This window comes from Schistocerca cancellata, chromosome 2, assembly GCF_023864275.1.
Source record: "Schistocerca cancellata isolate TAMUIC-IGC-003103 chromosome 2, iqSchCanc2.1, whole genome shotgun sequence".
In the NCBI taxonomy this organism is placed as follows: domain Eukaryota; kingdom Metazoa; phylum Arthropoda; class Insecta; order Orthoptera; family Acrididae; genus Schistocerca; species Schistocerca cancellata.
In genome coordinates, this window is record NC_064627.1 from 395,067,470 (window position 1) to 395,083,366 (window position 15,897).

General features: G+C 42.5%; 1 protein-coding gene across 1 annotated transcript in view; it reads right to left on the reverse strand.

The window, feature by feature from the left end:
* Nucleotides 1–221: 221 nt before the first annotated feature.
* The window catches only part of LOC126145946 (uncharacterized), a 131,143-nt gene continuing 115,467 nt past the window's right edge, over nt 222–15,897 (reverse strand). Inside the window, exon 5 of the mRNA XM_049915590.1 lies at nt 222–477. Within this exon, the coding sequence (XP_049771547.1) occupies nt 449–477 (29 nt within the window). The 3' untranslated portion in view covers nt 222–448. The remainder of the gene's footprint in view (nt 478–15,897) is intronic.

The following is a 15,897-nucleotide window of genomic DNA, read 5'->3' on the forward strand; positions in this document are numbered from 1 at the left end:
AATTCCCACTATATCTAACTTTAACCTATCCATCTCCCTTTTTAAATTTTCTAACCTACCTGCCCGATTAAGTGATCTGACATTCCACGCTCCGATCCGTAGAACGCCAGTTTTCTTTCTCCTGATAACGACGTCCTCTTGAGTAGTGTATACATGAAATATTGTTTATAAACAGTCTTAGACTTCCCTATGAACACGTATAAGCTTTGTTATTTCAGTACAGCCTTACGTGTTAGTCTCTTTGGCGCATGCAACATGGATTTTTCATCAAATTTTTTCAATCTAGTAAACCAGCATAATTTTATTACTCAAAGCAGCAAAGTACATTGGTGACAAAATACGTCATCATCAAGCTGTGCCATTTATCTTTAAGTCATTGAAGGCTCTTTATATTTCACTTCTGACAAAGGCGCTTTATGGTGTCCGGATGTATGCTGAATGTGAGCCGTCAGCCAAGAATCGAAGAAACTAAAGAACCTGCAAAGAAAATTTCGGTTACAATTTATTCTCAAGAGATTTACAGTATGGTATAAGATGGCTCTTAGCCGTAATTACTCTCAAACTCTAAGAGATCTACCTAAGTTTTCTTTCATTGTTTCTACTCTTCTTTTTAAAACCATGAAAGTATCAAACACATTGATGTCTTCAGGAACTTAGTTTACTATCCATTTGTATCTCATATGAGTTATGTAAGGGATCCCATAGCTACAATCATTTCAGAGAGTTGGGGGTCCCTCTACATGTTCACTTTTTCTTGCCTGTACGAAAGGATTTGTTTTTATCTTATGTTTGTCCTTTTTCAATTGAATAAATGCAAGTTTCGTTCTACTATAAGCGTTTCTCCTTAATTTATTCAGACGTCGTCAGTACCGTCAAATACCTACATATTCTCACTTTAATATAGTATCGTTAATTCACAAAATGTTCAAATGTGTGTGAAATCTTATGGGACTTAACTGCTAAGGTCATCAGTCCCTAAGCTTACACACTACTTAACTTAAATTATCCTAAGGACAAACACACACACCCATGCCCGAGGGAGGACTCGAACCTGCGCCGGGAGTAGCCGCACAGTCCGTGACTGCAACGCCTTAGAGTTATATCACATTTTGTGCCATTGTTTGTACGAATTGCTTATAAGTACGATGACACAATCTCTGAATTAAAAATCTTTGTATTCCGGTCCACTGAATACGCCTCAGTAAATTAAAGAGACATACGTCTCATAGAATGAAACTTGTTTTTATTCAGTTGCACTTGGACATGATTTGAAAAAGGTTAATATAATATTACTAGCAACATAAGTCGAACCGTTCAACAATATTCAAGCGGTGAGGTTGTTTTTGTCAACAGTCACAGAGAAACTGAAGAATGACAGTACTTTCAATAAGCAGTTATTTCAAATTAGATAGCCCTTATCAAACACGATCTGCTTAAACAATAAAGAAGAAGTAGCTTTAGATTGAAAAACAAAGCTGGCGTTTTTTTTCCAACGGAAAATAAGTAATGTAATTCACCGTCACAGACAATAGACAAAGAAGCAGACTAAAGGTAGGTATAACAGTACTATGTTGCTGAGTCGCATGCTAACTTCTGAAATATTGATACAAATACATGCTTGTGTTTTGTCGTGTTACATTCTTTTATGTGTCTATAACCTTTGCAACTGTCCTTTTGTTAATTCCCTGTATAAATCCAAATGCCTTACTAACCCTGTCAAACTACCTATAAACTGGATATATGTACATAGCCCAAATATTATTGATCTAATAAACGTCAGGCAGACAGTGAAGATTTAAAAGCATAAAAGTAAACACCAGTCACGGATGATGCCTTAAGCGTGTTCCAACTGGCCGCCTGCTGCGAACAAGGCAGTACGAGGAACGAAGTATGATCGTCGGATATGTGATCCGTATGTCGCCGCTCACACCAGCCGTTGTTGCTAGTAGCTGAACCCTGACGATGCCACTGCTTCTTCATTCAAGCAGCTTCTCATCTGATCTCACAAATGCCGAATGATTCCCGTTCCAGATATCTTTACCTCAGAAAAATCTGAGAAATACCGGGAATCAAGTCCAGGTCCTTCCGCACCGACGGCATAAACGCGAATCATTCGGTTACAGAGGCGGTATTAAGAGCATGGAGCGTTCGCTAATGAACCTGAATCTTGAATTAAGGAACCAAGCAGTTACCAGACCACACTGCCGTGTGCAGAGCCCAAGGACTACCTCCCTCAAACTCACCTGATGCGTCCTATGCTGGTTTTTGAGAATGTAAATACATTGTATTTGAATGCGAAATATAGCAGTAAGCATCATTTAACTTTTGCATTGTTAAATCATTCACTAGAGGACCAGTGGAAAATTGCTCATATTGGAGCACAAAAAATACCAATATGTTCCTGTTTATTTGGAAGACCGTTATACATAACTGAGTGACAATTCATTCAACAGTTGTTTAAATATAGGTGTTAAAACTATTAGAATATAAATCCGAATGAAAAGTCCAATAGTCCGTTGTATAAGTATTTATTTAATTCCGTTATAGATCCACACAACCGGTTTCGCAACTGTTAAATTGCATCTTTTGGTGTATATCTGTACAGAACGTTTTTCTAATTATTGCTTTGGTAATGGGGAATTGAAGTTATCTGAGATATCTTAAAGTACTGAATAAATAGTCTTAAACATGGAAGAAAATATTATGTATCTACTTAGTAAACTATGGTAGGTGTGGGCCACACAAGCCCCACAAAGAACGGGAGTCTACATATTTAGTAAATACGTTTTGTAATTTCATACCAAAACAAGGTCACTTACAAATTCTGTGTTATACGCTATAGGGAGTAGTTAACAGAACGCCACAGAGTGACAGTTGGCGTGGCTAGGCAAAGTTCTCAGCCCTCTTCAATTGATAAAAACCGTCATCAATTATGTATGCCATGCCTAAAAACGACAGAATAGAATTAGGGATCAGAACAGGTCCTTGACTAAAAAACAGTGAAGCAGTAACTCAATTGAAAAAGAGATTGGGAACGTCCCCTTGTAACGAGGAACAACTGCCAAAAAACGGACTGTTTGAATTTTTGAAGTTATCGGTCTCAACATCTAACTAATTGGTTAGCTTATTACAACATTTTAATGGTAATATTCATGATTATTCCCACTGCAGGTCCACTTGTAGATCATTCGATCCATTTAATCTCTACTCTGTTTTAATGATTCAGAAATAAGTAGTTCATCCTAGTAACAATACTACGTTAGTGTTATCCAGGAACGGCAGGTGTGGCCGTGCGGTTCTAAGCGCGTCAGTTTGGAACCGCGTGACCGCTGCGGTCGCAGGTTCGAATCCTGCCTCGAACATGGATGTGTGTGATGTCCTTAGGTTAGTTATGTTTAAGTAGTTCTAAGTTCTAGGGGACTGATGACCTCAGTAGTTAAGTCCCATAGTGCTCAGAGCCATTTGAACCATTTTTTTTGTTATCCAGGTTCAGTTTTATGTAATACAGAGGTGACTGCAATTCCTCGGCAGAAAACCAACGTCGCGCTTCTCTTATTTCCGTGTTGCCCGCGTTAGTTTACAGTTTCGTCACCGTCTCGGTACCCGGGCGGCAGCCACAGCACACGCTTCCGACGTTCGTAGCTTATGTTGTCAACTGATGTCTTGGTGACAAACATGCATGAGCATGTCGACTTTCGGTAAGTTTGACCGACAACATAAGCTTCTTCCTTTCGGTCACTGGTGGCCCCCAAGACAGTTAACATAATTTTCAGTAGATTTCAGTGCATTAATTTCATTAGTTTTGATCACTAACTTTACTTTATTCTTCAGTCACTACAGAACGCAGTACTTTCTTGGATAGAATTTATGAGAGGCATTGTCTGCTGCTTGACATACGCCGACAAGAACAAATTTTAATCGGTAAAGTGGTTACAGTTCGTTACTTTAACACAGGTCAGTCCCGTTTTTGGCAGTTGTTCCTCGTTACATGGGGATGGTCTCCATCTCTTTTTCAATGAGTTACTGCTTCACCGTTTTTTAATCAACGACCAGTTCTGATCCCTAATCCTATTCTTTCATTTTTAGGCATGACATACATCACTGATGACGGTTTTTGTCAATTGAAGGCGGCTGAGAACTTTGCCTAGCCACGCCAACTGTTACTCTGTGACATTCTGTAACTACTCACCATGCCACATGAGACACAATTTGTAAGTGACCTTCTTTTGGTATGAAATTACAGAACTGATTTGTCAAATATGTATAGGCCCTTTCTTTATGGGGTTTATGTGACCCACATCTCGTTTCCTAAGTAGATGCGTAATATTTTCTCCCGTGTTTAAGTCTATCCATTTAGTACTTTAAGATATCTCAGATTACTCCAATTCCTCATTATCAAAGCAATAATTTAAAAAAAAAAAATTCTGTACAGATATACACCAGAAGATGCAACCTAAAAATTGCGAAGCCGGTTGCATGGCTCAACAATCGACTTCAGTAAATACAGCTACAGCTGACTATTGGACTTTTCATTCAGTTTTATATTTTAACAGTTTTAACACTTGTATTTACACAACTGTTTACTGTATGAATAGCCAATCAGCCATCTGTAACTGATTTAGCTGCGGTTGCTTGAGTTTTAAAATTATCTATAGATACTCTTACTACTATCTTTCAGTATTTACTACTTTTCCGTCTCTTTGCCAGTGCCACTATCTTCTTCTCTCTCAGCAAAAAAACAATGGGAATATGTTCGGATGATAAAATTTTTAAAGGTGCTGAGAAAGGTAGAATGAGGTAGTTGGTAACACACTTTTCTGTCAGTGTTTTAAATAAACAGGAACATATTCGTATTCCTCGTGCTCCGAAAGGAGTCTTTCTCCTCTGGTTTCCTTCTTTTTTCTACTGCAACAGGAGGAAACTAGGAAACTAGGTGTGGGTCACATAAACCCCCTAAAGAACGGGCCTATACATATTTAATAAATAACTTCTGTAATTTCACATCAAAAGGTCACTTACAAATTCTGCGTCATGTGGTATAAGGAGTAGTTGCAGAATGCCACAAAGTAACTCGTACGAACAGCCCGCCCGGTTAGCTGCGCAGTCTAACGCACGGCTTTCCGGGCGGAAAGGCATGCCGGTCCCCGGCACGGATCTGCCCAGCGGGTTAGTGTCGAGGTCCGGGGTGCCGGCCAGTCTGGGGATGGTTTTTAAGGCGTATTTCGGTTTTCCATCTACCTCGGCGAATGCGGGCTGGTTCCCCTTATTCCGCTTCAGTTACACTATGCCGGCGATTGCTGCGCAAACACCGTCTGTACGTACGCGTACACCATAATTACTCTACCACGCAAACATTGGGGTTACCCTCGTCTGGTGTGAGACGTTCCTGGGGTGGGAGGGGGGGGGGGGTCCACTGGGGGCCGAACCGCACAATAATCCTGGGTTCGGTGTGGGGCGGCGGTGGGGTGGGTGGACTGCTGTAGACTGTTGCGGGGTTGTGAACCACTGAGGGCTAGGCGGGGACTGAGCCTCTCCGTCGTTTCTAGGACCCCAGTTGCATACAGTACAATACAACTCGCATGAAATTAAATGTATTAGTCACTAAAATTTAGTCAGTTTATTTATGCAAAAACTGAAATAACGCAAAACTAATTTTACGTCTCAGACCGAATTTTATGTGAAAAAAAAATTGCATGTGCTTCAGTACTGCAACATAGTGTTTCTAGATAATAACGTAGATGCTTTACAGCATATTTATCCGTACCACGTCACTTTATAAACTACTTCTTCGGGTTAAACCGGATTTTGCTTGTACGAGTAGGGTAATTTTAAACCTCTGTATCACCGACGCTGATAAAGATATGAAAAAAAATTTCAAAGTTATTCGCGATCGGAATCTTAGGAATATTTCAATTAAAATTTCAGTCATTTGCTGTGAATAGCCGTTGTGAAACTTTCGTCTGTGTTTTGGACCGCTGGTGACGCCGAAAATATAGTAAAAAAAAACTTTTTGTGTAGTTTTTTGAGGAACCGCCCATAAACTAGTGGTGACTCCATAAGTCCCATCAAGCCCAACGTAGACCACATAGAATGCAAAAAGAACAAAGTGATTTGTTCCATTTGCCTAAGCAGGGGGGAGTCTGTAATATTCGTACTTCTGCCATGTTCTGTAGGGTAGCGATCCTTCTGTTGGGTATGCGAATGGTCCCTAGCCTTAGGGCTACCCAAAACACTTGACCATATCATTTTATCAGCAACAGAACAAGGGATGAACACGACAATAAAGAAAAATGGAATAATTATGGTTGGACGAGCTGACATGTTGCCTCATGATTAGGGCCCGGATTTTTATGTAATTACATATTAAAAACTTCAATACGCAGAATTTATATTCCTCAATAATATTTTTTTAAAACTTCGTTATTAACCGGCTTTCGGCTTCCCTGGCCAACGTTAGATAACTTAACACTAAGCAGATAGTCCCCACAACTTTTGACAGAGTTCATAGCCCTACAAAGATTGTTTTTCAAAGGAGTGGCCTTTACCTATACATCGATAAAAAATATAAGTTTAATGAAGTACCCTACGAAGCTCTGACAAAATATATCTTAGAGCAGAGCCGGCCAGAAATTCTGCACGCGTGCGGTGCTCCTGCACATGTGCAACTTCCGGGTCACAGCGTGCACGCCGCAGCCGTCAGTGTTCATGAAGTGCATGTCTCTACGCACAGATGTCGCTTTATCCACTTGCTGGGATACTCTGTACCGGCGTATTCTAGTGCTCTTTCCACAGCTTGCAAGCCAACCATGGGAAGGTATTTCGCGTATTAAACATTTAAAATACTGTCACAGTCTACTCATTGAGACATCTACTTTTGTGTTAACAGTTTAACCCAGTAAGACAAGTAATACAGTTTACAACCATGGGTTTTTATGAAGGCAGCTTGACTGACGGCACGTAAATACGCATAATGTTTTTGATCTAGTATTTAAGAAAGAGAGCACTTAGCGACTTCCAACGAACCTATTCATGATTTCAAATAACATTAAACTAATGCAAGATTTCCTATAACTAATTCTCGGTGCCCTCAGTTACACCCACATAATTTCTGTCTCACTGACTTCTGAACAGAATGATAACCGCAGACCTCTCGATGATCACTTTTTATTTCAATACCATTATTGCTATATCTTTCATCAGTTCCGTCTGAAATCTGCATTATAACCGACAATTAAATGAATGTTATGTTTTATCGACTTCAGCTGAGCGTAGCCCTTCACACATTAACAAAAACCCTAAATGTAAGTATACATTGGAACAATCGGTTTAATGACCAATTTTCCTGATAATAATGTAACATGGAGCAGAATGAGGCAATAATGCACAGTTAGCACACAATAATTTTTAATTATGAAAGGAATAAATCCAAACACGTTTATCACTGGTCATGAGAAATGATATAGTTAATATCGGGCACAAAAGCACGGCTCATTGACAAACGCAAGCAGTTGCGAAGATTTTCATCACTTATGCTTGATCGAAACCTTGATTTATTCATTTTCATCACCGAGAAAAATCTTTCACAAACATATGTCGACCCGAACATGGACATTCGAGGCTTCTCGGTGCAGGCGTGGAAATTCTTGTTGCGAAACATTTTCGTAGAATTCTTTTGTATTTCGCACTGCAAAGAACTTGTCCTCCAGTCTTGTATTGCACTGTAGGTCGATCAGTTCCATCTGTAGATCATTCGGAGCATCTTCAACTGACGAAGAGAACGGTCGAGCAAAGAGGAGAATTACAGAAGACTAACTCGTAACATCTGCAAATCGTGCTCGAAATTCCAGAATGAGATTTTCACTCTGCAGCGGAGTGTGCGCTGATATGAAACTTCCTGGCAGATTAAAACTGTGTGCCCGACCGAGACTCGAACTCGGGACCTTTGCCTTTCGCGGGCAAGTGCTCTACCAACTGAGCTACCGAAGCACGACTCACGCCCGGTACTCACAGCTTTACTTCTGCCAGTACCTCGTCTCCTACCTTCCAAACTTTACAGAAGCTCTCCTGCGAAACTTGCAGAACTAGCACTCCTGAAAGAAAGGATATTGCGGAGACATGGCTTAGCCACAGCCTGGGGGATGTTTCCAGAATGAGATTTTCACTCTGCAGCGGAGTGTGCGCTGATATGAAACATCCCCCAGGCTGTGGTTAAGCCATGTCTCCGCAATATCCTTTCTTTCAGGAGTGCTAGTTCTGCAAGTTTCGCAGGAGAGCTTCTGTAAAGTTTGGAAGGTAGGAGACGAGGTACTGGCAGAAGTAAAGCTGTGAGTACCGGGCGTGAGTCGTGCTTCGGTAGCTCAGTTGGTAGAGCACTTGCCCGCGAAAGGCAAAGGTCCCGAGTTCGAGTCTCGGTCGGGCACACAGTTTTAATCTGCCAGGAAGTTTCGTGCTCGAAATTGTTCCTTAATTTTTACAATTATTGACACGTATTCTTGAAATCTAGCACTTTCATGGATCAGTCCAACAGTCGGGAAATTTGCAGTGTTTTCTGTCAATAGCTGGCTCTCCCAAAGCGCAAGCTTCCTTTCAAAGGCATTTACTTTTTCCAACATGTCAGAAATTAAATTATTTTCACCTTGCAAGCTGACGTTCAGGCTATTCATGTGAGACGTAATGTCCACGAGAAATGCAAGGTCTGATATCCAACAAGGGTCTTCCAACATAGGTACGTAAATCAAAAAATATTTTCAGCATTTTACTGAGCCAGCGTACTTCGGTACAGTAAGGTATGTCGCCGTACTCCGCTCCCAATTCCTCCAAGAGCCGCCGAAACTGGCGATGCGTAAGCCCATGTGTCTTTAGATAGTTTACACTACGCACAATTTGCATGACGTTTGCTAACGTTACTGATTTTGCACAAAGCGCCTCTCGATGCAGATTGCAGTGAATTCCATACAGCGTCTCGTCTGTGCGCCCTAGCTTTTTGCGCATCCGTGCTCTCTGAGTCCTCTCTGATGGCCTTGCATTGATGGTGCTTCATCTGTGGTCACTGAGACTAACCGATTCCAGTCCATACCGACGCCATCAATCGCTTGCTCCACAGCTTGGAGTAAGTCCGCACCTGTAGTAGTCCCTTTCAAAGGTACTAAGTCCAAAACGTCCTCAGTTACACAAAGTGCGTTATCGACACCTCGTATGTATATCACAACCTGGGCTGTATCTGTAAGATCTGTTGCTTCGTCGGGCGCAACAGAGAAAGCAACAAAGTCGTTAGCCTTATTTATTAGCTGCCTGTGCACATCGCCGGCCATAGCACTGATACGTCTTGTCACTGTTTGTCTGGACAGACTGATTTCTTGAAACCTGCTAACGTTCGTGGGACACAAAAGTTCTGCAGCATCAATCAGACACCCTTTCACAAACTCCCCTTCGGAAAAGGGTTTCCCAGATTGTGCAGTTCTTAATGCGATTTTAAAACTTGTTCGCAGTGAAGATTTAGTGTGGTTGTCATTCTGGTAAATTGAAAACAGTACATTGTACAGCGTACAGTAAAATAGACATAAGTGTAACATAAGAAACTAAGAGTTCAAGAAGTATCAGTTACTTTGACGTACAGTAAAATCGAGTTGATGTGTCTCATCCATTTTCTTAAGGACATTTAATTTTGCTTCCCGTTCTTCACTGTTGAGTACACTACACTCGTCTTTGTGATGTGTATTGTAGTGTCTTTCAATTGAAAACTTACGCTGTCCGCCTATTATTCGGCGGCACAGCAAACACTGTGAGTTTTCGCCAACGGCTACAAAAAAGAATTGCAGTTCCCAGTCATTTTTAAACGACTGAGAACATAGATCTCCCGTCCTTTGCTTTTTCACAGTACCTGCCATTTCTCAGTACTTCTCTGTTAAAGTTACGGTCGCCAGGGGTAAACGAGACTGGGTATGTTGCGCTCTTGCTTGTACCACATAAACAGGAAAGTGGAGCCGCCGCTGTTCATTTAGGACACATGTCTAATAACAGATGTCGCTGTCGCTCGCTGTCGCACACGTGCGCACATGTGCAGCACTTCCGCACGTCTGCACACTGTGCAGCGTTTGGCCGGCCCTGTCTTAAAGTGTAGTCAAAGATTAAAAGTGTAGGAATTTACAGGGCTATTACAAATGATTGAAGCGATTTCATAAATTCACTGTAGCTCCATTCATTGACATATGGTCACGACACACTACAGATACGTAGAAAAACTCATAAAGTTTTGTTCGGCTGAAGCCACCGCGACCGGCCAGTAGTAGCTCTTACGGACTTCCGGATACGCTGGAATTACTTTTTGAAAAAAAAAAAGCGTCTGAAATATTGCACTGCCTGAATAGTGCCTTGATGCGCGAATTGGCCGCGTGGTCTGAGGAGGTTTCTGCCGCCAGAGCGCTCGAGAGCGCAGTGAGACAAAATGGCGACAGGAGCCGAGAAAGCGTTGTGTCGTGCCTGAAATGCGCTCACATCAGTCAGTCATAACAGTGCAACGACACTTCAGGACGAAGTTCAACAAAGATCCACCAAGTGCTAACTCCATTCGGCGATGGTATGCGGAGTTTAAAGCTTCTGGATGCCTCTGTAAGGGGAAATCAACGGGTCGGCCTGCAGTAGGCGAAGAAACGGTTGAACGCGTGCGGGCAAGTTTCACGCGTAGCCCGCGGAAGTCGACGAATAAAGCAAGCAGGGAGCTAAACGTACCACAGCCGACGGTTTGGAAAATCTTACGGAAAAGGCATTTCTTAAACAGGAGACTGGAAAACCGATGGATCGGTCGTGGTGGAGATCATGATCAGCAATTCATGTCATGGCCTCCACGCTCTCCCGACTTAACCCCATGCGATTTCTTTCTGTGGGGTTATGTGAAAGATTCAGTGTTTAAACCTCCTCTACCAAGAAACGTGCCAGAACTGCGAGCTCGCATCAACGATGCTTTCGAACTCATTGATGGGGACATGCTGCGCAGAGTGTAGGAGGAACTTGATTATCGGCTTGATGTCTGCCGAATCACTAAAGGGGCACATATCGAACATTTGTGAATGCCTAAAAAAACTTTTTGAGTTTTTGTATGTGTGTGCAAAGCATTGTGAAAATATCTCAAATAATAAAGTTATTGTAGAGCTGTGAAATCGCTTCAATCATTTGTAATAACCCGCAAACGCTGCACCAGTGTGCAATGGCACAGATTTGTATGTTATATGGGCAAACAGGTGAACGTGAACACACAAATATGCAGACATCCACCCCAAAGTGTACCGCCCACTATCTATACCGCAAACCAAAACGATTTTCAAAATGAATTGAAAATAAAGAAATAGCATACAGCAATGGTTATAGACCTACTCTGATTGACAACATTGTCATTAGATGATAATAACACTTCTGTATCCTCCTCAGAATGCACTAAACCACACTGATAACAAACGGCCCCATGCTACACTGATCGGTCGGAACATTATGACCATCGACCTACTATCGATATAAATCCGTCCAGGTGATAGCACCGTCACCTGACCAGGAATTACTGGTAGTCGGACACCCGCACGGTGCATGTTGCATCAGTGAGCGTGCTGTCATGGGTAGAAAGGCGCGCAGTCTGAGTCTGACCGAGGGCAGATTGTGATGGCCCAGAGGCTCGGCACGAGTATTTTGCAAACTGCACGATTTGTCGGATGTTCGAGGAGTGTCTTCAACACGTGGCGAAAACAAGGTGAAATTGCGTCCTGACGTCATGGGGTTGGTCGGTCACCCCTCAATACAGATGTCGGACGTCGTAGGCTGGGCAGACTGGTAAAACAGGAGAGGCGGCGAACTGTGATGAAACTAACATTGCGGGCAGAGTACAAGTGTGTCAAACCACAGTACACCGCACACTCCTAATGGTTCAAATGGCTCTGAGCACTATGGGACTTAACATCTCAGGTCATCAGTCCCCTAGAACTTAGAACTACTTAAACCTAACTGACCTAAGCGCATCACACAGCCATGCCCGAGGCAGGATTCGAACCTGCGACCGTAGCATTCGCTCTGTTCCGCACTGAAGCGCCTAGAACCGCTCGGCCACCGCGGCCGGCAACACTCCTGATGATGAGCTTCTATGTGTGCCAATGTTAACACCACGACATCGGCAACTACGACTGTAATAGGCGTTTGATCATCGGCACTGGACGTTGGTACAGTGGCAAAGCGTTGCATGACCTTGTGAAGTCCAATACCTTCTTCTTCATAATACCGATCGGAGGGCGCGCATCCGTCGTCACCTGTACTGCGGGACCCAGACAAGCTGGCGTCGGCTCCATTATGCTCTAGGGAACATTCGTGTGGGCATTCCTGGGCCGTGGTGCTTATTCAAGGCACAATGATGGTCAATGAGTATCGTACACTGGCTACAGAACACGTACACCCCTTGATGACGATCATGTTTCCCGAAGGCAGTGGCATTTTTCAGAAAGATAATGCGCCCTGTCACAAGGCCAAGAGTGTGATGGAGAGGTTCGAGGAACACAGTGGCGAGTTCCAGTTGATGTGCTGGCCACCCAACTCGCCAGATCTGAACCCTATCGAACACATCTGGCATGTGACTAAACGTGGCTTCAGAGCTCATCTGGCCCCTCTCCGCAATTTACGGGAATTAGGAGACTTTCGTGCGCAGATGTGGTGACAATTCTCTCCAGCGACCTACCAAGGCCTTATTGCTTCCATGCCACGATGCGTCGCCGCTGTTATCCATGCAAAGGTGGACATATCGTCTATTAGGGACGTGGATCAGTGTTTACGTAGGTACGACTTCACAGATACTTGCCAGCAAACTAAGACCCAAAAAATGTACTCCAGTTTTTTAACCTAGGGATACTGTTGCCCATATACCGGTCAAAGGTAAAGATAAGATACCATATTTAGAACAGAGTGCAATTTATAGGATATCCTGCAATCTGTGTGGCAAGGTATTTGTAGATCAGTCAAGTAGGGCTATAACTACTACACTGACTGAGGATGAAAGGAATTAGAGAATGAAGAAGAAACATTCCATCTTTGCTGAACATGCTCTGAATGAAAGTTATTCTTATCATATTAAAAATGTTGCCCTCCACAAAGGAACTAAGGCAGATCGCTAGAGTAACTCGCTTGTTGTAACTGACTACATCCACATTCCATAGACTCCTTTCTCCCCATTGCTCCCTCTTTGTTTTACGCCTATTCATCACATTCACCAGTTCATCATGTTATAGTAATCTGGCCAGTACTCACTTGTACAACGTTTTTGTCTGATACCTTCCTATATTTTTAATTTTTGAGTATACTCTAGTATAAGATTTAACTGTTCAGAGGTTCTTTGGGTATCATACAGTGTGTTTGAAAAATAACTCCCTAGTTTTGATGTGTCCTTGAATCTGTACAAAGTGATATACACTATTCTAGTTTGTGGTGTTTGATTCATCAACTCGCCAAGTTTGGCTCCCCTGCAGTTGGCACGTCTGCTTCACCTTGAGATGGCACCAGTGCTGCTTTTTTCGTCCTTTCCCTCAGTTAAGTCCAGGCAGTGCAGAGCAACTCAGCAACAATGTGTACTCAGCAACAGAAAGCACAGCGTGTTATTTGGCTTGTGAAAACTGCGTCCGTTATAACAGTGCAATGTAATTTTAGATGTCAGTGTGGTGGTGAACCGTCTGCAGCAAAAACTATCCGTAATTGGCTAAAGTCTTTCAAGGAAACCGGTAGTGTTTTACAAGCAAAAACACAAAGTAGACGCGAGAACTTCTGAAGATGTTGAACAGATCCGTGTTTCGTGTTTTCGGAGCCCAAAGAAATCATCGGCCAGAAGTAGTCTACAATTAGGAGTGCCTAAAGGTACTGTCTATGATGATGTACATAAAAGACTTAGTTGCGCACCTACAAATTGCAACTGTTACATGAAATAAAACCTACTGATAAAATCGAAATGTATGAGTTTGCCGTTGACAGAGAATTAATGATGATATCAATTTAAAAAAAAAAAGATTCTCTTTTCTGATGAGGATACATTTCATGTCAGTGGAACAGTTAATCGTCATAACTGCAGGATTTGGGGGAGGGGCGGGGGGGGGGGTGGGGGGGACAGAGCATCTACACGAAGTTATTCAGCATCAACGTGACTCTCCCAAAGTTAATGTCTGGAACGGTTTGATGGACGATCGAGAGATTTCATTTTTGTAGAAAAAAACAATAAACGCGGACGTTTACTGTGACATGTTGACAGAGTACGTCTTTGCCCAAATGGACGATATTGAGGCGCAAAAGGGGCTTCGAGTGTTTCCAACAACATGGCGCCCCACCTCATTAGAGTAACCATGTGCGTGCAGCTCTTGACACCCGCTTTCAAGGGAGGTGGATAGGGAGGGCTGGCCGAATACCTTGGCCAGCACGATGCCACCCCACTGGACTTTTTCTTTTGGCGCCACATAAAAAAATGTTGTGTACAGTGAAAAGATCAGAGACATCAATTACATGAAAGAATTGTCGAGGCGGTTGGGACAGTTACACCTGAAATGTTGGTGAATAGGTGGCGAGAAGTGGAATATCGTCTTGACGTGTGCAGGGCAACAAATGGATCCCACGTTGAAGTCCACTAACATTAAACAAAACTTGAAGGAATTCTCTTTCATAATATGTACTCGTTGATGTAATTTTTTATTAATTTCCCCCATTAAATTTATAGTTAAAACTAGGGAGTTCTTTCTCAAACACTTACGCTTCTGTTCTTCCATCGTCATGTTGTTGTTATTGTTGTTGTTGTCTTCATCCTGAGACTGGTTTGATGCAGCTCTCCATGCTACTCTATCCTGTGCAAGCTTCTTCATCTCCCATTACTTACTGCAACCTACATCCTTCTGAATCTGCTTAGTGTATTCATTTCTTGGTCTCCCTCTACGACTTTTACCCTCCACGCTGCCCTCCAATGCTAAATTTGTGACCCCTTGATGCCTCAGAACATGTCCTACCAACCGGTCCCTTCTTCTTGCCAAGTTGTGGCACAAACTCCTCTTCTCCCCTATTCTGTTCAATACCTCCTCATTAGTTATGAGATCTATCCATCAAATCTTCAGCATTCTTCTATAGCACCACATTTCGAAAGCTTCTATTCTCTTCTTGTCCAAACTATTTATCGTCCATGTTTCACTTCCATACATGGCTACACTCCATACAAATACTTTCAGAAACGACTTCCTGACACTTAAATCTATACTCGATGTTAACAAATTTCTCTTCTTCAGAAACGCTTTCCTTTCCATTGCCAGTCTACATTTTATATCCTCTCTACTTCGACCATCATCAGTTATTTTGCTCCCCAAATAGCAAAACTCCTTTACTACATTAAGTGTCTCATTTCCTAATCTAACTCCTTCAGCATCACCTGACTTAATTCGACTACATTCCATTATCCTCGTTTTGTTTTTGTTGATGTTCATCTTGTATCCTCCTTTCAAGACATTGTCCATTGCCGGCCGCGGTGGCCGTGCGGTTCTAGGCGCTGCAGTCCGGAACCGCAGGACTGCTACGGTCACAGGTTCGAATCCTGCCTCGGGCATGGATGTGTGTGATGTCCTTAGGTTAGTTAGGTTTCATTAGTTCTAAGTTATAGAGGACTGATGACCTAAGATGTTAAGTCCCATAGTGCTCAGAGCCATTTGAACCATTTTTGAACCACTGTCCATTCCGTTCAACTGCTCTTCCAAGTCCTTTGCTGTCTCTGACAGAATTACAATGTCAACGGCGAACCTCAACGTTTTTATATCTTCTCCATGGGCTTTACTACCTACTCCGAATTTTTCTTTTGTTTCCTTTACTGCTTGCTCAATATACAGATTGAATAACATCTGGGAGAGGCTACAA